This window comes from Leptonychotes weddellii, chromosome 8, assembly GCF_054177405.1.
Source record: "Leptonychotes weddellii isolate Sample4059 chromosome 8, ASM5417740v2, whole genome shotgun sequence".
Taxonomy (NCBI): Eukaryota; Metazoa; Chordata; class Mammalia; order Carnivora; family Phocidae; genus Leptonychotes; species Leptonychotes weddellii.
In genome coordinates this window covers 119,066,433-119,088,389 of record NC_138376.1, presented here as the reverse complement: position 1 = coordinate 119,088,389, position 21,957 = coordinate 119,066,433, and the positions used below count along the sequence as shown (strand labels likewise).

The window sequence follows — 21,957 nt, the reverse complement described above, 5'->3', positions numbered from 1 at the left end:
TCTAAATTTATTTACTCTCTTCTTTGCCTTTAGTCCTGGATCTTACCTAAGTTTTAACTGTCCAAATGATATATGTATTTGGGCTAAAATTTTTGAGTAGGTACTAACCGATTTCCCTGATCTCAGGTAATTGCATAGTAAAAAGACCCCAGGAGACCATTTGAAGAAATGGTGGGAATTTCAGACCAAGATGCAGGTCAGGGTGGGAGAGACTTGGGGAAGTGGAGCTGAGACTAGGACCCTGGCGTAATCATATGCCTAAACTTTAGTCACACGTCATGACTGTAATAACTCTATTCTTACCTAAAATTTAGGGCAGTTACTGCTTTTGTTCTGTCCGTGTCTCACAAGGATGATTGATTCCTTCAGGGATAAAATTTCTTTCTAACATATGTAAAAAAAAAAGTCAGTATGAGATTTCCCAGGAAATATAATTTAAGCCCATTGACTTCATCATAATTGCTGAAGGAAGTACAAGTCCTACTTATCCTAAAAATGCTGAAACTTTTGTTTATTAGTGTGAAGTATTTGCTTATATCTGTAATAATATAATATTATATGACATATAGTCATATAATGTTTTTTAGTTTTTGGAGCATTTTCACATACAATCTTGTTGACTATCTATGAGACCCATAGGATTGGAATTATTAGAAATATCTTGCTTTTACAAATGAGGAAGTGGGTTCTGAGTGGTAAATCAACTTTTCCCTGCATAATAACAGCTACTAATTATGACAGCAAGGAGTTTATTTCAGGCCTCCGGATTTACAAATCCCATCCTATTACCCTTGTGTCGTATTCCCTCTTCACACATATAGGACCATATACAATAGCTGTGTTAGATCAATAGTTAGATATGTAGACTAGTAGCCAAGTACCTCTACAATAACATTTTAAAATGTTGTAGTATGACTGCATGCCAACTTATGAGACCTGCTCTGCAATTATCACAGTGTTTTCAAATTCTCTACTTGTTAACATATAAGATTAAGTCTTTTAAATCTGAGTAAATTCAGCTTAGATATTGTGGAGAAAAAGTGAAACTCCTTTAATCTAAAATGTCTCTCTCTATGCACACACACACACTCAGGGTCATTTGAAAGCATTTTTTTTTTGTTATCTATTTTTGCTGATAGTGTGATCTGACACAAATTGTTTAAAATGTATTGTGAAAGATGTGTACTTCAGATATGTTATCTTATGTCTGATTTGAATATTTGAAGAGCTAGTATAAAATAGAAATTGAAATTAATTTATCTTCTGTAAAACATGTGAGAAATATTCAGAGATGCTTAAAGACAGAATGAGTAATTTAAATATGGCTGTAGATAAGAATTTCCTGATAAGGAGGGTTGATATTTACTTCGATGTCACCAAAAGAGGTTGTGGAATTTGTTTTTCTGGGATATTTAATTCATGTGGTTTAGGTATCACCCTATGTGGGGGCAGGGCCATGGATTTAATAATCTGATGTGAACCTGTAATATTGTGAGATCACAATTATCTTCCCGGTTCATTGAAATAATTGGTGTTATTTAGAAATTGCAGGAGAAGAAGCAGGATCTGGTTTTTTCCTTCTCTCTCTCTCTCACACACACACACACATACACACAGAATCAAAGGGGAAATATATCATTATTTTTAAGAACTTAAGTGCACATCATCCTGTCCTAACTGAAGTGATAGCACGAAAGCTGTCTGTGGTGGAAACAGGAAACATTAGTGATACATGCCGAGTTACGCATCTTTGTATCTTTCTTCAGGTTCAGCTCAGTGTATGTCGATTCTAATTAGCACATTTTGTGCCTCAGCAAGTAGCTCCCCTTTAGCTCTGCTTGGAGAGTTTTTTTTTAGCTTCCATCCTGCTCATAAACACTGCCACCCCCTCCCTCCTTCTCTCTTTACAAATGTTACAACACAATCAGAAATTTCCTCTTTTCTTTCCTTCCTGCATTATCAGCAGGTTCCCTTGCGTCAGAAGCAGAGAAGGAAAACTCAAGGTAATTAGATCTCTTTTGTTTCTTTATCCCCTTTTTGTGTGCATGAGTGAGGGTTTTCTGTCCGATGCCTTCTTTGGGATCAGATTTTTGTCCGTCTTAATGCTAATATCAGAAGGTGGATGGCAGATTAAATTTTTGGTTATTTTTGGATCGATTTTAAGAAATGACGGCATGCTGTTCATTTGGATTAATCCCTCGGGGTATGTCAATAAAGCTCAGAAAAGCCGGCACTGAGTGGGGAAGTGGCTGTGTTTCGGTGGGCATTAACCCTTCTCCATCTGTTGCATAAGGACTGCTATTATTTTGGAAGGAGCTGTGTTAGTGCAATGATGTGCCTGTCAGCCTCACGATTTTCATTTATTTCAACTTATTCTTGCTGAATAATATTCTTAGACTAACACTTGCATTCTAGTCTCACTGTTTCTTTGGTCCTATCTTGTACCTCCTAAGCACCAAATGAATGCTTAAAAATAAAATAAAGAAACAAGCCTTTTTTTTTTTTTTTTTTTTTGCATTTACTGTGCATAAATCTTGGTAAAAAAATCCAACTCCCAAGAGGTAAACAATTAACAGTTACCTTTCACTCTGTCACATACACCAGGGTAATATGTTACCTACCTCTTCATATAATTGTTGCAGGGTTTTTCACGATGAGTCGGAGGAGGATATCCTGTAAAGACCTGGGACATGCTGACTGCCAAGGGTGGCTGTATAAGAAAAAAGAAAAAGGAACTTTCCTGAGCAACAAATGGAAAAAGTTCTGGGTAGTGCTGAAGGGAACGTCGCTATACTGGTACAACAATCAAATGGTGAGTCTACTGTCTTCCTCTCCTTTTCAGCCGCTTGGACAAGGGTGGATTAAAGAGCACTGAGGAGCAGGTGGGCCCTAAGGGAAAGTTCATTTTTATTTCTGGGACTTGGAATAGAGCTAATAAACAAATAAGTTCTAGAAACCATTCCTGATCCAAGAGATATGTAGGTTATTCTACTGTTATTTTATACAAGAGAAAAATCATCCTGCTTGACTCATCTTTGGTTGGAGAAGGGTGTCCCAATTTATATCCTCACTGAAGGAGGGTTTCCGTGTCTATTAATGTTACTACTCCATGACAAATTGTACTCATTTCAGGATTTACATGGACAGTACTTTATCTGGAAACTTTGTGTTATTAAGATTTCTACGAAAAAAGGGCATCAGCTTTAAGACCTGTCGGGGGTGTAAATTGATTCAGTCCACAGAACGTATTTTCCTTTCTCCTTCTTTACTGTGTTCTCCTCTGCCCTTCTTTATCGGGTGGGTTGGTTTTGGACTCACTAACCTGCACTGTGTTGCCGACTGTTGGCTCTTGCACCTTGTCACGCTAAGTGATGGCATTAAAGAGGGATGATCAGACAACACTTGAAAAGAAAGTTGCCTAATTTATCTTTAATCAGCAGTACACTTCTGTGGTCTGCTTCACAGGCTAGTTTTCTGTTGGGAAGGACTGGAAATAAAGTTATTGTTAGAAGGTTTGCTGATCTGTCCTTGCTGGAAACATTTTGAGGACAACAATGTAGTTGAATAGTGAATGAATAGAGACTTTTCATATAGTAATTCTTTCTACTAACCCCCGGTAGCCAATTGCTGATCTCAGGAGAGCTGGAGTTTCTTTTGGGGTCTAGTGAAGATCAGCAATGGATGTCCTTTAATCAATTAAGGGAAAATTACTTAGGGATTGCCCATAAGCAAGATTTTTTTTTTCCACGTGACACCATTCTTCTGAAATGGCTTGTGGATGCCCATCATTCAAGCAGCAGAGCTTTAGAGCATGTAACTTCATAAATGTAAGTGCTGGGTATAGTTTGTAGGTAAGATTTTTAGTAGATAAATTTACATTCATTGGCAATTAGTAAGAAATTTATGTTACCCATGTGCCCTAAGCCACCTGTCCTATAAAGGTTTGGTAAGACTGGACCCAAATCCAACTCCAGTGCTCTGGAATAAGCATTCTCCCTCCCACCCTCACGCTTCTCTCCTTACAACTCCTCCCCAGTCCCCTGTTCTCAAGCTTATTGCTTTGGTTTCACCCCATGCAAAACGTGGTACAAAATCTTTCACTGAGTTCCATAAAAATATATTTTTTTGAGGCTTCAGTGAGCTTTAACAACTTTATTGAAGATGTGGGAGGGTTGCAAGAAAGAATCACCTTGCAGAGTATGCAGTATCCCACTATGTCCCTTCTCTCTTTTCATCTCCCCTTCTGGATACAGTCATCATCTCTTGTCTAAGGTGGAATAGTTTCACCCAATTTAAGGCAACGTGGGACTGGAGTCTCACTTTCTATCCTCAGGAATTGTTCCTAAATGAACACAGCTTTTTTCTTAAGAGGAATTAAGGTCAATATAAATTTCTTCCTCTTGTTTCATATTATTTTAGGCTCTTGCTTTTGGGTAGTTGTAGCAAGTGATAATCTGCATCTTTTATAAAATGAGAGGACTTATTGATACACCTTCTAACACCCTCTGGGAATTTCCAGAGGCTGTTGGAAGGATTGGGTGTTGACGGGGCATGGCACATCGTGGTAAGTAACAAACTCAGATATAAGTATGGCATTAATTTTCTCAAACAAATTATTCAACAAATATGTTCTGAGTGCTGTCTGTCTTCATAGAATTTAAAGGAAGCCCCCTCTGAATCACACATAGTTACAGATTTGGCTGATGTGTCTTCATTGGCTCATTTGGCTAAAACTTCTCTCATAGCAGCAACTTACAGGACAGTTACCTATTTTGGGTCTTAGGAATCAACTGCTTCCATAGGGAGCAGGAGTGTCGGCTGAGACGAGATTTGAAAGAGGAAAAGGAGAGAGCATCAGACACACACAAGCATCCAGTCCTCACTTGGCCCTCATTCAAATCTATAAAGCAGTATTCAGGTAGCAAATCATGTATTTAAATAGAGTTAGATTAGCAACATTGAAGGGAGAATGAGTTTACTGTTATCTGGCCTTGGAATTACCCTAATAAACTAGTGGTATCTAACAGAAGGACCTTCTAACTCCTCAGTCTATGACTCTGTTATAGAGGAATTCTCTCTCTTTACGCACACACATACACACACCCCCACAAGAGTGGGTGTACATGCATACCCTGACATCTTAATTATATGTTTGTTACAGGGGGAAAAAAAGGCTACTCAATGAACACTTAATTAGCAGTCATATTCCTGGTATCTGTGTGAATGTCAACTGTGAAATAAGAGCCAAACACATATCCTCAAGCTAAGAACATTTATTTACTTTCTGCCACCCAAGGAATTCAGATTCAACAAAGTAGCTCCCAAGGCACCTACGCTTAATGAGCAAACTTCTCGTTATTCTCCCTTCCCTAGTCCTTATTTTTTCTTCCATGGCCTGGTGCTGGGAGGTAATGGAGCCAATAGCCACCCAGCAAGAACCACCTTTTATTGAATACCTACTGTTATGCTAAGGGATATGCTAGGTGCCTTTCACACATGCTCTTTCTTCTCAGAAACACCCTCCGAGGTATAATTGTCACCATGTTTTGAAAGTTGGGAAGGCTGAGACTCAGGGAGATGGTGTGCGTAGCCCCAGGTGACACAAGTAGTAAAGTGGGTAAAACAGATCACCTTAAGCCCCTTTGACTCCGCAGCCAGGCTTGTTGCCATATGCCGGCCTGACCCCATGCAGACACCGGGATAAATGACTGTTTCCAGTAGGGTTCTGAAGGAACAGCTCTAGAGATGGAAGCTAGGGCAATTCTTACATGAAAGTAGGACAATCTCATGGGATCCCTTTGCTTGTCTCTATTGCTCTCTGACACTACCTGAGGAGAGGTGTCACCCTCACCATTCTGGACACGTCTCTGTTGTACTGCTACCCAGTGATGGAGGCATGGTGTACCTTCTTCCTTCATGACACTTTATGCTTCAGACAGTCCTACCCAGATTTCCTGGAGAAAGGTCAAGTCCAGACACTCAGCTGCCATTTTCACACCCCGTATTACGTGCTTAGACTGTGTTACAGCATGCAAGAGTGCATGCCAGGTCTTACAAAACCATATTCAAGTTTTACACCCATAAAAATCCAAGCTGGTCACAATCCTGCATTTGCAATCCGCACAACTGTTTTCCCTTTTCCCTTGGATAAAGTATAAATTTCTTTCCTCGCTTGTGAGAGTCTCCTGACCTGCATCTCTCTTATTGTGCCCCCCTCCCCTTCGCCACTCAACCTTCAACCACAGAATTTTTTTTTTAATTCCTTGTTAGCATCACATATACTGACACTCTCTTTAAGCCTTTTCGCACATGCTGTTGCTCTGCTCAGAAAATTGTTTGTCTCCATGCCCAAGTCTTTCTCCCACACAATCCCACTGACCTCCTCAGAAGTCAAATTTTAGCTTAAGTAGCTTTTCTTCTACATGGTCTTACTTTATCCTCTGACCTAATTCAGAGCGCTTCTGCCTGTTCCCATAGGCAGCTTATCCTTTTCTCAGTTTTATACTCCTCTTTCTCTTTTGCACGTGTTTGTTAGGCTTTCTGTTTTGCATAACTGATAATCTCTGTAGGACAGGACCACAAGTATATTGTTAGTGCGGTGTCTGACGCTTACTAGGCACTCAATTAATATTTGTTGATTTCATATACTATATAAGGTTTAGGAGTTTTGAAGATTTTATTTATTTGACAGAGAGAGACACAGCAAGAGAGGGAACACAGCAGGGGGAGTGGGAGAGGGAGAAGCAGGTTTCCCGCCGAGCAGGGAGTCCAGTGCGACACGGGGCTTGATCCCAGGACCCTGGGATCATGACCTGAGTGAAGGCAGGTGCTTAATGACTGAGCCACCCAGACTCCCTAAAAAATTTTCTTTTTAAGTGAACCCAACATGAAAAGTTTATCGTCCATCCACCTACTCATCCACCTATCCACCCACTTACTTATCCTTCTACCAGTATTATTGAGATCTTAAAAATAATTTGGACTAACAGTTGTAGATGCTATTATAGGAATAAAAAATAAGAGACTACATTTCTTCTCTCTGTTAAGAGCTTCTAGACTGGTAGAGGAGAAAGAGCTGTGTAAATGACATAATCAAAGAAAGATTGATGAAAAAAATGGCTCTGAGATTGAGCAGTACAGATGAATTCTATAAATTCTAGGGTAAGGGGAAATAGTTTGGGCCAAATGTGAGGGAGTTCTGCCACAGTGATTTTTTTTTTTTAATCTCTGGAAGTTTTTCACTCTCTCTCTTTTTTCCTATCTAGAAGGTATGTTTTTCCTTTTTTTTTTTTTAAAGAAAAAAAAATCATTTTCCAAAGCTGTATGATTTCCTTGGTCAAAGATTTCCTTTCTGAGGTAAACACAGTTTTCACCAATCAGAGACATTATTTCTCTGCATTGTAGTGAATATAGAAAATTTTCAGGGAGAAGGTTCTCTTAAGACCTGCCTTGGAAGACAGATTTTTTTTTTCCCCCCAGGGAAGTAGGGTGGGGGGTTGGGCATTCCAATCAGGGGACTTATGTGAACAAAGGAATGAAAATATAAATGAGCTGTGCCAACCCACTGTGTTGGGCATTATATTGAATTCCCATAACCTAGCAAGAGAGATATTATTATTCCCATTTTTCAAGGGAGTTTACTGAAGCTTAGGGAATTGAAGTAACTTGCTCGAAGTTGAGTAAAGAGCAAATGGCAGAGCTGGGATTAAAAAACAAGATCTGCCAATACCAAGGCCAGGCTCTTTTCCCTGGGCTGCTTGGTGTCCCCACTGAGAGGTGAGCCAGGGCCGGTACATGGGGGCATCAAAGGCACTGTTCAGGAATGCGGATTTGGTCCAGTGGGTAGTGGGGAGCCACTGTAGGTTCTTGAGTCTGAAAATGATCTAATGAAATTAGCAAGTGAAAATATTAACCTAGCAGTGATAAGAGGGATGTATGGAGAATAAAGGAGCTTCCAGAAGGTCAGTTAGTAGATATGACAAAATGCAGACACTGAGACAGGAACTCCTGGCCTGTAGTAGACACAGTGAGGATGTGGGACACGTTTAACAGTAAGAAATGGCAAAGTCTATTGAGTGCTTGGGTATAAGACACAAAACATTTGAGGCTAAAATAAGAATGATTCCAAGTTTTGGAGCTTGGGAGATTGAGAAAATAATCTGAAAACTGAGGGAGGAAGAATATGGTTAAAAATGTGAATTTCCTTTAGACTCATTGTCTTTTACTGTTTTGGTCTTTTACTGTTTCTTTTAGTTTTGTACATTCTATCTTTGTATAAAATTACTAGAAACCTGCATTGTTGCCTAGTTAAGTAACTGTTCATTGATTTCATTTGTTCTATTGCATCAACAATTCAAGGGAGGCTCAGGGCCCCTGGGCCTCACATAAAAACGGTGAATCGACCAACTCTTTATTTCATTTGAACTGATGAGGTTTGAGGTTAATATCTGGTTTAATACATATTATGCAGACTTTAACGTTTTTGAGAATCCTGTCTGCCTGCCCAGCTGTGACCTGTTTCCTCCCTCACTGTCTGAGTTCAAGCAATTGGGTCTGTATCATGTTTTGGTCTTTAGCTGCATTTGCGTCTCATGTGAATTTCAGAGGAAGGGATTTTTTTCTTGGAATCAGTTTTATGAGAATCTCTACAGCAACGATCTAATCGGTTTTTAGATTAGGCAGAATTTACTTTTGCAGAAAATGATACTTGAAAGCCAGAATTTCTCTTTTTGTGAGGCAACTCCTCTGAAAGTTTCAGTGAATATAAAGTGTCTTTCTTTCAGATAAGAAAAATAAAGAATGAGTTCATTTTTCCTTGGAAAAAGACACTTAAGTCTTCTGCACCTTTCATTAGCAGTCACCTATTAGCATAGATTTTGGAAAAATGTCTGCATGGGTTTACCGTAGATTGGAAAAAATTTCTGAGGAATTTATGAATACTTCAATCAGAGGTGCTTATATTCTTTTTTTCATCTTTTACCCACTACAGTGGAAACACCTGAGGGTATATTCTTTACATGTCTGGTTTAAACTGTGTCACTAGAGCTTAGAGCTAGTAGGTACAGAGTGGGCACCAGTATTGTTTGAATGAATTACTTATTATATTGCTTAATCATCAATTAGTTATATAAATCAATTAATCAAAGCATTATTGAACACCTTATGTGTTCCCAGAATTATACCCAAATGAGATGCTTTATTAATAATGGGCGCCTAATTTATTTGAACTTCATTTATTGTGTTAATCAACAACTAACTTCTGAGTGTATCCTGAACAAAATTCCAATATTTAAAAATGTTTCTTCAGAGAAGGCAATTCAAACTAATTGTGTAAAATTGATGAACTCTCTGCCAACCTATGTTCCTAGAGTTTGTACTGGAAAGGGGAAATTGGAAGGTGTAGTACCGACAGTCTACACAGGGCAAAATAGGATGTTTTAGCAGCTGTAAGTGAGCAGTTTACCTCAAGGTGACGACTCATGGGTGAAAAGGATTGTCTAGGGTACCACTCGAAAATCTGAACGTAAGAATAATTGAGGGCTTTTTGAATTCTGTTACTTCCCTTGTTAAAATTTCAGGTATGTGGGAAAGATCTTTAAAGGGGACTTTGGTTTAATTTACTTATTGTCTCTGATGCTATCTGTCGCTGTGTCCTAACATTTATTTTCCTTGGTAGGTCCCAGAATGGATTTCTAGAATAATGGTCTCCCACTAAAGCGTTATGATCAGCTCAGTCTCTACTTGGGGCAGGCTGTTTTTAATAACTAATTGTTGCTCAATTCATATGATGTGGGAACAATGGCTTGTGTTGCCAATATGATTCGCCTTTAAAATCTTTCCAAACTTTACATAATCAATTGTGAAACACCAAGACTATGAAATCCTTTGTTTCTTTGGTCTTGTTCTCAGGAGGCAGTGATATGCTTGGGCACTGCCGATTTGGAAGAGGATACCAGAGTTAATGATGTAGGTTGGGTTGTAAGAGAGGACCATCCTTTAAGCTCACAGCACTGACTGATGTGCCCATGCAGGGGATGCGGCACTGTCCTTCCTCACATGCTTTTGCAGGTGTCTCCACGACTTCTCTCTGTTTTACTTTATCTGTTTTTGGTACAATCCATCTTCTTGCTTGTTGGAAATTTAAATTAATTTTGAAAATGCTTAAAAATTTTATAAAATAATATGTGTTCATTTAGAAAAATTAGAAAATAAAATTAAGCAAAATAAAAAAAAGAAGACACCTAAGGAGGCAAACAGAAAGAAATGAATGAAGACCATTTACTTATTTATTTATTTATTTATTTATTTTAATTTATTCTTTTTTTTTTTTTAAAGATTTTATTTATTTATTTGACAGAGAGATAGCGAGAGCAGGAACACAAGCAGGGGCAGTGGGAGAGGGAGAAGCAGAGTCCCCGCTGAGCAGGGAGCCCGATGCGGGGCTCGATCCCAGGACCCTGGGATCATGACCTGAGCCGAAGGCAGACACTTAACGACTGAGCCACCCAGGAGCCCAGATCATTTATTTATTTAAATGAATCACAATCTTACCACCTTGAGGTGTTCACTGTAAGCATTTTGGTGTATATGTTTCCAATTTTTTTCTATGTTTTCCAAAAATAAAATGATATTATGTGTAATATTGTAACTTGATTTTCTCCCTAAGCAATATATTATCAGTATATTTTCATATCCACACATATACATCCACATCATTTCTAGTAGCTGTAATACATATAGTTATAACATAGTTTGTTTATCAATCCATAGAATTTAAAATCAGAAATGCCTTTTATCCTAAAACTTCTTAAAATAACCAACAAGTGATAGAATACATAAGCACACATATACTAACTTAAAAATAAAGTGATACATATTTTTAACTTATATGTATAAATATATGTATGTTTATATAGCCATTAGTATGTGTATAAATATTAATATCTGTATAAATATATTGATATGTGTGTATACATACATGTATGTATGTGTCTGTGTATATAACTTATAAATTCTTTTAAGCAAGCAGCAGGAAGTTGGATTTCACCAGCATGGTATAAGGGAGAAACATCACCTGGATTTTAGTCTTGCAGTTTCTTACAAAGTGGGGTACCCCGAGGTCAGTGATGTAACTCTGTATGGATCCATTTTCTTACAAGTACACTTAGAACAGGAACGATCTTTACGTAATTCAGAGCAACTTTGAGAAGATCAAATGCACCTGAAAACAACAACAAAAAAATCAAAGGAATACACAAAGAAAGACAATTTTATATATGCTTAGGTGAGATGTGCTTGCATAATACTGTGATTTGGGGTTGTAAAAGAATTGGGCTAAAGGTTTTTAGACACCGGAAATGGTTTCTTTTGGCAAGAATGGCCTATCCTGTGCTGGAGATTCTAAAAAATGCCCTTACTAACCCTGTGCAAAAGTTGATTTAAGCTATAAAACAGAGGAGTGAACTAGAAAGTCCTGGAGGATTCTTCAGCTCCGTAGCTCCTAACCTGGAGGAAGAATTCAGGTAATACATGATTGTGTGGTGAGGCTTGTGTGCACATTTCCCAAGCAATAGAATGACACGAGGCCCATGGGATGAGCTGAACTTTTGGTTACAGCTGAGGATTTTCCTGAGAAGTCATTATTTGCAGATTGATCATCCCTCTGGAGCAAGCTCTTTGAAGGACCAAGAACCCAGCTGCTTCTACAGAAAAGCTCACTGATGAACTCATCAGTCATTGTGCTGCTGTGTTTGGCCCCCCTTAGAGCGCGTTTCAGGAACATTTCAAAAGGAAACTATGCAGTGGAAATTAAAACAAAAAATGAATATATTTTTTAAAGATTTTATTTATTTATTTGAGAGAGAGAGCGCACACACGAGAGAGAGACAGAGAGAGAGAGAGAGAGCATGCACGCAGGAGCAGGGGGGAGGGGCAGAGGGAGAGGGAGAAGCAGACCCCCGCTGAGCAGGGAGCCCGATGCGGGGCTCGATCCCAGGACCCCGGGATCATTGCCTGAGCCGGAGGCAGACACTTAACCGACTGAGCCACCCAGGCGCCCCTAAAACATTGAATATTTTTTAAAGGAGTCAGAATTTAGGAGAACATGTTTGAAACAATGTCTTCAAAAAAGACACATGGAAATAACATGCTATTGTCGAAGATGTCCCTGGATGTGGAATCAGGAGGACAGGTTCTACCCTGATGCTGCAGCTAGTTAACACTTTAAGCAAACCACCTGCTCTCTCTGCGCCTTCTTCCTTTTCTGTTTCACAGATATATGAATAGATGGCTCTCACTTGTGAAAGAGATGGTGCTCATTAACAACACGTTAACTAGGATTTTCATACTTTGTCTTTTGAAAATTATTGTGGTAAATTCATTTTCGTTTACTGACAAATAATGAGTTTTGCAGTATTATCTTTAAAAAATGTTTTAAATTTATTTATTTTTTTTGTTTTTGAAGACTTGTAGTGAAATACACATAACAGGAAATTTCCCATTAATCATTTTTGAGGATATAATTCAGTGGCAAGAAGTATATTCACATTATTATACAACCGTCTCCAGAACTCTCTTCATTTTACAAAACTAAAACTCTGTACTCAGTAAAGAGTAACTCCCCTTCTCTCCTTTCCTCCATTTCTGACAACCACCATTCTACCTTCTCTGTGAATTTGACTACTCCAGTACCTTCTATGAGTGGAATCACACAGGGTTTGCTCTCCTGTGACTGGTTTGTTTCACTCAGCGTAATGTCTGCAAGGTTCATGCCTTTGTGGCATGGCTCAGATTTTCCTTTCTTTTTAAGACTGGAATTCCATTGTATGTGCATACCACGTTTTGTTTATCCATTCATGTCTGTTGATAGACACTTTGGGTTGTTGTCCACCTTTCGGCTGTCATGGACATTAGTGTACAAATATCTCTTTGAAATCTTGCTTTCAATTTTTTTTTTTGTTATGTTCCCAGGAGTGGGATTGCTGGGTCATATGATAGTTCTATTTTTAATTTTTTGAGGAGCTGACATACTGTTTGACATAGGGGCTGCACTGTTTTTACATACCCCTCCAATAGTGTACAAGGGTTCCAATATCTCCACATCCTCAACAATTGTTATTTTCTGTTATTTAAATTTTTAAAAATTTTAATTTTATTTATTTTTTAAAGATTTACTTATTTATTTGAGAGAGAGCATGTGAGGGAGAAGGGCAAAGGGAGAGGGAGAGAATCTCAAGCAGACTCTGCACTGAGCGCGGAGTCTGATCTCACAATCCTGAGATTATGACCTGAACCGAAATCAAGAGTTGGATGCTTAACTGACTGAGTCACTCAGGTGCCTTCTGTTTTTTAAAAAATTTTTTTGATAGTAGCCATTCTAATGATGTTAAGTATTATCTCACTGTAGTTTTGATTTGCATTTCCCTAATGATTGTTAACCTTGACCATGTTTTCATGTGCTTTTTGGCCATTTGTACTTCCTCTTTGGAGAAATATCTTTTCCCATTTTTGTTGGGGTTGAGTCATAGCTTAATGGCCCTTATGAAACTCATGAAAACAGTTTGAAGATATTTGAAAGTTCATGAAGTATTGGAAGATTTAATATACATTGTATGAAGACAAGATTATGTATTATACTGACTGTGATTTTAAAAGAACCAACCTTATTTTTTTATTTTTCCTAAATTTCTGATTTTGAAAGAGAATGCACCAGATTTTTAATTTTCCTGAATGGTATTCCTTTATTTACTCTTCCCTCACTCTTGCTCTAACCATGGATGGTAGATAACGTTTATTAGATAGCAGGATATGCAATTATTCTGTAATAGTGAGATTTCATCAAATTTTTTCATATTCACTTAAAAACTTTTCTTCCTATGTGGTGCTTTCTCTTCTTTCCTCCCTCCCTTCCTTCCTTCCTTCCTTCCTTCCTCTTTCTTTCTTCTTTCCTTCCTCCCTTCCTCTCTCTCTCTTTATTTCTTTCCTGCTGAAGACACCAATCCTATGTAGGTGAAAATTATTTCTAGGGTTTTAAAGCTTCTGAAAGGTGAGAGAGGATGTGGACAGAGCCAGATCATGAAGGGCCTTGTGTGCTCAGGATTTTATATTACAGAGAACAGTAACACAAGACTCTTTTATATGGTGAGGTTTCCGTCTTAATTGTTTTTAAAATGATATTTCAGAAGGCAATAACTATTTTCATATGTCAGACTACCAGAAAGTTCACTAGTAACTTAATTTCATTTAAAATGTCATTCCATAAAAAGAGAATGGAAGAATATAGTAAGAATGCTAACTAGGCGACCTGATTTACAAATCATAGAATAGGATGCCGGTCACTTCTTGTTCACCACTGAAATGTGACCTAATATGATAGTGAGGTAGTCATAACCTTGGATGGTACTTAGGAGGAAATAATGAAGAGGGATTATGATGCCAAGCAGATGGAACCATGAGTAGAAACATTTCTGTGAGAGAAATGGCATCCTGTTATAGATTTCCCAGAAGCAGACCCTGGGATGAGGATTTGGGTACAAGTAGTGTATTTGGGAAGTGATACCAGATATACTTGGAAAGGGAATAGGGAAGTGGGACAGGGTGGAAAGTTAGCTGGTAAAACTCTCCTTTGGGGGCAAATTAGGACTGGGGAACGGAAGCCCAGTTCTGCAGGGGAGCTCTGAAAGCCTTTAGAAAACACGCACCTCCGAGTTTTCTCCCCAAGGGGCCAGGAGATGGGGCTATTTAAACACCAAGTCCCATTAGTCATGGCTGGAGGGCTCATCCTGAGAGGTGGAATCTGGCAGCTGGAGAAGGCCTCCCACAGAGAGGTGCAGGTGCTGTCGGTGGGGAGTCTGGCCAGCCTGGCCTGGCGGTGAGGAGGGGGGCACGTGGCTGGCTCACCCGCAGCATCTGCTACAAGTGGTCTGTGGTTTGCTTCCTTCAGATGGTTTTCTCTCCTCCTTAGAGCATCCTCCGAACCATCACGATGATCACCTGCAAAGTTTCAGTCCATTTTTTATAATTCAGCCTGGGAATGTGTAGGTTTTGTAGGAAATTGAGTCTCAGTGTTTCTTAAACACATCTACCTAGTATTTTCTATGTGGAATATCTATTTCTAGGCATTTGTAAGAAGAGTCTCTTTGCATTAAAATCTCATTATATTCATAAGGTAATGTTACATAAACTCAAATGCAATGAGATTTTAACAAAAGCATAACCTAGGTAATATATGAAGGATAGGGGCGCCTGGGTGGCTCAGTCGTTAGGCGTCTGCCTTCGGCTCAGGTGATGGTCCCAGGGTCCTGGGATCGAGCCCCGCATCGGGCTCTCTGCTCGGCGGGAAGCCTGCTTCACCCTCTTCCATTCCCCCCTGCTTGTGTTCCCTCTCTCGCTGTCTCTCTCTCTCTGTCAAAATAAATAAATAAAATCTTAAAAAAAAAATATATATATATATATATGAAGGATATAGTGAGCTTGCTAGCATTATGGTTATCCAAAGAATTTAAAATATTTTTTAAAAAGATTTTATTTATTTATTTATTTATTTATTTATTTATTTATTTATTTATTTATTTATAGCATGAGTGGGGCCAGGAGCAGAGGGAGAGAGAGAATCCCAAGCAGATCTGTGCTATGGAGCCTGTAGCAGGCCTCAATCCCAGGACCCTGAGATCATGACCTGAGCTGAAATCAAGAGTCGGATGCTTAACTGACTGAGCCACCCAGATGTCCCTAAAATATTTTTTACAGCGATTAATCTGATGCAAAGAAGACAAGGGAGAACTAAGACATAGAGACAGTTACTCAGAGGGCTCAGCTGACAATGGACAGAATAAAAACTTATTTTACTTCATCTTTCTCTTTCCGGATCATTCTTTGTCTTTTCTATTCCTTTTCCCCATTCTTATCATTGATGCCTGGGAATTAATGTCAATAAAATCTTAATTTTTAAAATAACTTGAACAATTTTACAGCATGACCTGCCTCCTTGTTAACTCTAGTTAGCCTCGATCTGGTTTTATCTGCCTTTTCATTGTGTGGACCCTGACCCGAGAGGTTACATGCTCTGCTTGAGATCACACAGTCAGGGGCTTGCATTGAAATATTCTGATTCCAAATCTGGGATTCTTCTTCTGTGCATCCATCGACTGTAGATTCTCTTCTATTTTAGCTCCCGATTGAGACCGTTCCATCTCATATTTAGAATTAGTTAACCGATTCCGGATTAGTTAACCGGTTCTGGTCTGAGTTCTGTTTCTTTAACAATAACCCTATAACTTTCCCATTTTATGATGCCTACCTAGTTTGGTGACGAGATTAAAAACCGATCAGTTTCATGAATTCTGACACTCAGATGTGATTAATTTCCCTCCACTGGCTAAGAAGGTAGTACCTCGATGGCCTATGGTTAGCACACAGTAAGTGTTAGCTATTATTAGATGTTTCTCAAGTTTATCATGTTCCTTAACAGGATTTCAGGCTTCGTCACTGCCAGGCCTACTTGCCATATCTAGAAGAGAGGAAGACAATACAAAGGCAAACATCATTTTTTCTTGCTTCCCTTGCAGTGCTTGTCACAGCCCAGTGCTAATAAGCTCAGCTCTCTGCCTGCAGGTCCAGGTAATACTTGCAGAATGTGCATGCGTTTCCTTTTCTGAAAGGAAGAGGAAGATGAGCTGCTTATCAGAACAGAGCAGCGTGGTGGCCTCTAGCGCAAGCGGAGAATGAGGGAGCCTTGGGGTTCCATGCAGTTCTTTTATGTGTGTGGGGGGAATGTCAGAAGAAACTACTTAAAACTATCTTAAAAAATAGCAATGTTGCTACTAAAAGTCCCTAGCCTATGTTCCACCCACTATGTATAGTCAAAATTCTGGGCTCTAAGGTCTCTTGGAGTAGTTGTTATAATTTGTGTGGGGTGACATCACCATGTTTAGATTCAGTTAGGTTCATTTGTTTCTGTTTGTTTTTAATTTTGGGAATTGCTTCATTTTTTTAGTTTTTTTTTAAAATAAAAATCATCTACCTAATTCCAAAGTCAAAACTGTAACAAATGACGACCAGATAAGTCTTGCTCTCATTTCTATTTCTACCCTCTCTTTTCCCTTCTTTTATGTTTGCATTTCCTGCATGGTTTCCTTCTACAAATATAGGCAAGTATGTTTGCGGAGGCATATACTATCTCTTTTTGTACATAAAATTTGCATACTATATCTACCATCCTGTATCTTTTTCTCTTACTCTGTCTGGGAGGTTACTCTATATGTATATTATGTTATTCATTGCATGTGGATGCTGCAGTGTAATCAACAGTCTCCTGATGATACACATTTGATTCTTTTGTTCTTGCAAATAATGTTGCCATGCACATGTTACTACACATATTTATATTTAGGACAGATCCTAGAAGTTGAATTTCTGGGTCAGAGGGTAAATACAGTTTTGCCAGTTACTGCCCAGTTTTCTTCCATTGGGTTCCATTCTGCACCACCACCAGCCATGTATGAAAATGTCTGTTTCTCTTTAAAACTGGAGCTTTCACAATTGATTGTAGGTTCTCTTTTCTTTTCTTCCATATTGGTTTGTATTTTAGAGACTGTAATTCAGATTTTATTAGTGGTCACAAGTCTGTGTGTACTGTGAGGACTTAGTAACAACTGTTCAAGATGACATGAGAAAGGATGGCTCTGCTTAGAGCCTAGATTTTGCCTGTTTCCAGCATGCTGGGGGTTTGAGGGCAGAACTGAGCAACCCATGGGTTTATTTGGAGAAAATGGAGTTTTGCAGCTTCTCTTGATTCTGATATTCACTGGATAACCTCACTTACGTTTATTACAAGTCATTGCAAGAACGTTAAATCCATATTCACATGTAAAGACAAAAACATCTTACAAAGAAACATACATTTTGTTTTCTAAACTATTTTTTTCCCCTCCAATTTAAGATTCTATTCATTTAAAGACCTACAGTTTATTTAATATCAGGTTTTGGGGGGAAGTGAAGCACTAAAAATACTTACAGAATCTAAGGTGCCTCCTGATTTCAGAATTATTGAAGTGTAAAAAAATCAGGTTTCTTAGAATCAGAGAACTATGATTCCATTGAGAATAGAGAGATAATTATACTTTTTATTTTTAACCATGAAATGTATAACAGTTTCCTATATCACACTTCCTTTGTTTCTGGTTTGGTCTTCTTTAACCTACTTACTCTGGAATATATATATCACTCTTATTTTTCTAGGTTTGTCCTTCTACCTTTCTGATATATGTAGATACTTATGAAGTAATTTTGTCTATTTTGAAAGGTATTTGTAGTATGAAAGAGCCAAACATTATCGATGGCAATGGATACTGATGTTTGCATTTAAATATTAAAATTTGGTGTCCCATTTTAATTAATTTTCAAAAATATGCCCAAAGTGTGGCAAATTCTATATAAAATATCTTTGTCTCTAAAATTCCTATAGTCCAAAACTGAAGCCATAATTTAGCTTAAGCCATAGAATATGGGAAATATTAAAACAATTTTGTCTAAAGTTTGAACAAATCACATTGAGTCACCAATAGGAGCATCTGAGTCCTCATATTTTACCTTCTTTCAAGTCTTACTGATAGCCAAAGAGGAGGGAGTTCATTATGGATTTCTAGTCCCCAAACTTTCCTTGCATCTTATATTTTTATTTATTTATTTATTTATTTATTTATTTATTTATTTATTTAAAAGATTTTATTTATTTGACAGAGAGAGACAGTGAGAGAGGGAACACAAGCAGGGGGAGTGGGAGAGGGAGAAGCAGGCTTCCCGCGGAGCAGGGAGCCCTATGCAGGGCTCGATCCCAGAACCCTGGGTTCATGACCTGAGCCAGAGGCAGACGCTTAATGACTGAGCCACCCAGGCACTCCTGCATCTTATATTTTTAAAAACAATTTTATTGAAATATATTTGACGTATGGTAAGATTCACCCTATTAAAATCTACAGTTCAATAGTTTTGGGTAAATTTACTGAGTGATGAAGCCATCATAATGAATCAGGTTTAAATAATTTTTATGACATCAATAAAATCCTTCATGCTTATTTACAGTTAATCTTCACTTCCAAACCTGACTCTAGTCAACCCCACTATTTTACTTTCTGTCTCTAGAGACTTGCCTTTTCTTTACATTTCACATAAAGGAATCGTACAGTAATATGTGGCTTCTTATTTCTGGCTTTCACTCAGCATCATGTTTTCAAGGTTCATCCATCTTTTAGCATGTGTCGATAGTTCGCTAGACAATATTCCATTGTATGAGTAGACCACACTATTTATTTACCCATTGATGGATATTTAAATTGTTCCCAGTTTTGGGTTATTATGAATAATACTGCTGCAAATATTTGCATGCACTTCTTTGCATGGGCATAAGCTTTCATTTTTCTCGTGTAGATACCTGGGAGTGGAATTGCAGGGTTGTATGGTAATAATATGTTTATGTGTTTTAAAAATTGCCAAACAGTTTTCCAAAGTGGCCTCTGCATCTGATTTTAGCACTTTCTTTATTGTCAGAGGAAAAAGACAATGTTCCTGTCATTCATTCATTCATAAAACTCCTTTCTTTATTTCACATGTATTGACTGCCTACATTGTCCCAATATTAATGATATAACAATAAATGACAAAATCATTTCCTTCAAAGTGCTCAGAGGCTTTTGGAGAAACAGAGAAATAGTCAGATAACTAAATACAGGAAGAGAAGTATAGAAGGAAAGCCTGCCTCTGGGCACAAAGAGGAGGAGACTTATTCTAGGCTTAGAGGAGCAGGGGAAAAGTTTTGGAGAAGGTCACACCTAAGTTGATTTGTGGAGCTATATCTAGGGGAGTGAAGTTGGAAGGGCATTATAAATCTCGGAGCAGAAGGGCAACCTGCCCTGTTTATAGTCAGAACCCCTTTACTCTGATCAACTTTTTTTCCATAGCAATTATTGCCTGCAATGGGCTATGTAATTTATGTTGATAAATGTGTTTATATGTTGAGCTATTGTCTGTTTTCCCTCAAGGGTAGAGATCTCTGTCTGCTTGTCCACTAATACACCCCAGATGTCTGACACAGTGCATGACACAAAGAAGGTACATATTAAATATTTGTTGAATAAATGAATGGGTAACACTAAGAGTTTTGATAAAAGTGTGTATTTAATGCTGTTTAATACAGCAACTGAAGATTAGATCCCACTGAGATGAACAAAATCAAAGTTGCTGGGGAAAGTGGATGGATTCATATGTGAGGAAGAGTAACTTTAAGATTGTTGAACATCATACCAGAAATGGAATAGCATTGTCTCACTTCGGAATTTAAGATAGACTTGGTAAGGCAAGACTTGGTAAGACAAACCAAAGGATGGTTTGATACCTCTGGCAAGAGAACAAGATTTTTTTTTTTTAAGATTTATTTATTTGAGAGAGAGAGAGGAGAGAGAGAGAAGCACAAGAGTGGGGGGGGGAAGGGACAGAGGGAGAGGGAGAGAGAGAATCCCAAGCAGACTCCCAGCTGAGTGTGGAGCCCAACGTGATAACCCTTAGATCATGACCTGAGCTAAAATCAAGAGTTGGACACTTAACTGATTGAGTCACCCAGGCGCCCCAAGAGAACAAGATTTTTTTACATTAGGATACAGAGGAAAAATTGCAGGTACTGATGCAGAACTTTCAAGTAACTTCTCAGAAAGTTAGGAACTATTGAGGAGGAAGGATACATTTGAGAAAAGTTATTTTGGTTAATATAACAAGGAACAAGGGATGTGAGGGGGTAGGAGGAGAAGAAGGAGGAGGAAGAGGAGAAAACTGTCATTCCTTTAGGATTTTCCCAATGTGATTGTCATTTTTAAGGCATTTTTGCAAGTCAAATAGGCAAAGGCAATTTTTGACACAGTGATCTGTGAATTTGAATGCAGCTTCAATGTCTTCAGTACAGTAAAAAAAATGCCTTTGCTAATGAAGGAAGGATTTACGGAGGAAAAACTAAGGTATCTTTTACTCAAATTCATTTTGGTTCTTAGTTGAAGGACTCTCAGCCGTTTCAGTCGTGCAGAAAAAAATTCCACCGAATGAAGATTTATAATTGATTTATATTTCAGTTTTTGTTGATTGACTTTATCTTGTTATCATCTAAGATGGGCTTTTTGTTCTGAAAATAAATTGCCTGCAGAATAATAATGCCATAAATTTGGTGTCAATTCTAATTCAGCTCAAATGGAAGCATAGTTTTTTCTTTGTTTGAATTTTTTGTTTATTTTTGGTTGAGTGAGGGGCCAGGGGGATTGGAGGAAATGAAATTGTGTAATGAAGCAGGCCTTGATCATGAAGGGCCTTACTGCTCTGCTGAGGCACTCAGACTTGGCCCAAGGGCCATTGGGAACTGTGCAGGATTTTAATTAGAGAAGTGACATGAAGTGTGTTCAAGGAGTCACGATTTGCTGTGACTGTGATTTGGACACCAAATTGGAAGAAAGGACAAAATTAGAGGAAGATTGAGAGCAGTTTGCCAGACTTCACAGTAAGTGAGGTGAGAATCAGTGGTGAGCTGAAGGAGGTGCGAGGTGGTGCACGGAAGGAATCCCGGGACAGAGCAGTGCCGATACATCTCCGTGATGACTTACATGCATGCTAAGAAGGGAATGGAAGAGTCAAAGATGTCTGCCACATTTCCTTTCTTTTTTTTTTACATCTACTCAGCAAATATTTATTGAGCCGTTACTTCATTTCATACATAATTTCAGGTGCTAGTGATAAAGTAGTGAACAAAATGAGAAAAAAAAAGTCTCAAATTTTGTAGAGTTTCCCCATTTAAGGCCTTTAAATTTTCTGTTTAGTTTTTTTTTTTTTATTCTTATGTTAATCCCCATACATTACATCATTAGTTTTAGATAAAGTGTTCCATGATTCATTGTTTGTGCATAACACCCAGTGCTCCATGCAGAA

The 21,957-nt window shown here is 38.3% G+C and overlaps 1 protein-coding gene across 2 annotated transcripts in view; it reads left to right on the top strand.

The window, feature by feature from the left end:
• Positions 1-1,721: 1,721 nt before the first annotated feature.
• The window catches only part of IPCEF1 (interaction protein for cytohesin exchange factors 1), a 75,944-nt gene continuing 55,708 nt past the window's right edge, over positions 1,722-21,957 (top strand). The window contains exons 1-2 of one of the 2 annotated variants that reach the window (XM_031028912.2): positions 1,722-2,003; positions 2,643-2,812. In XM_031028912.2, coding sequence (XP_030884772.2) covers positions 1,733-2,003; positions 2,643-2,812 — 441 coding nt within the window. In that variant the 5' untranslated portion in view covers positions 1,722-1,732. Of the gene's footprint in view, positions 2,004-2,030; positions 2,204-2,642; positions 2,813-21,957 lie in introns of those variants that run through there. The other variant, XM_031028914.2, reaches the window with a different exon arrangement.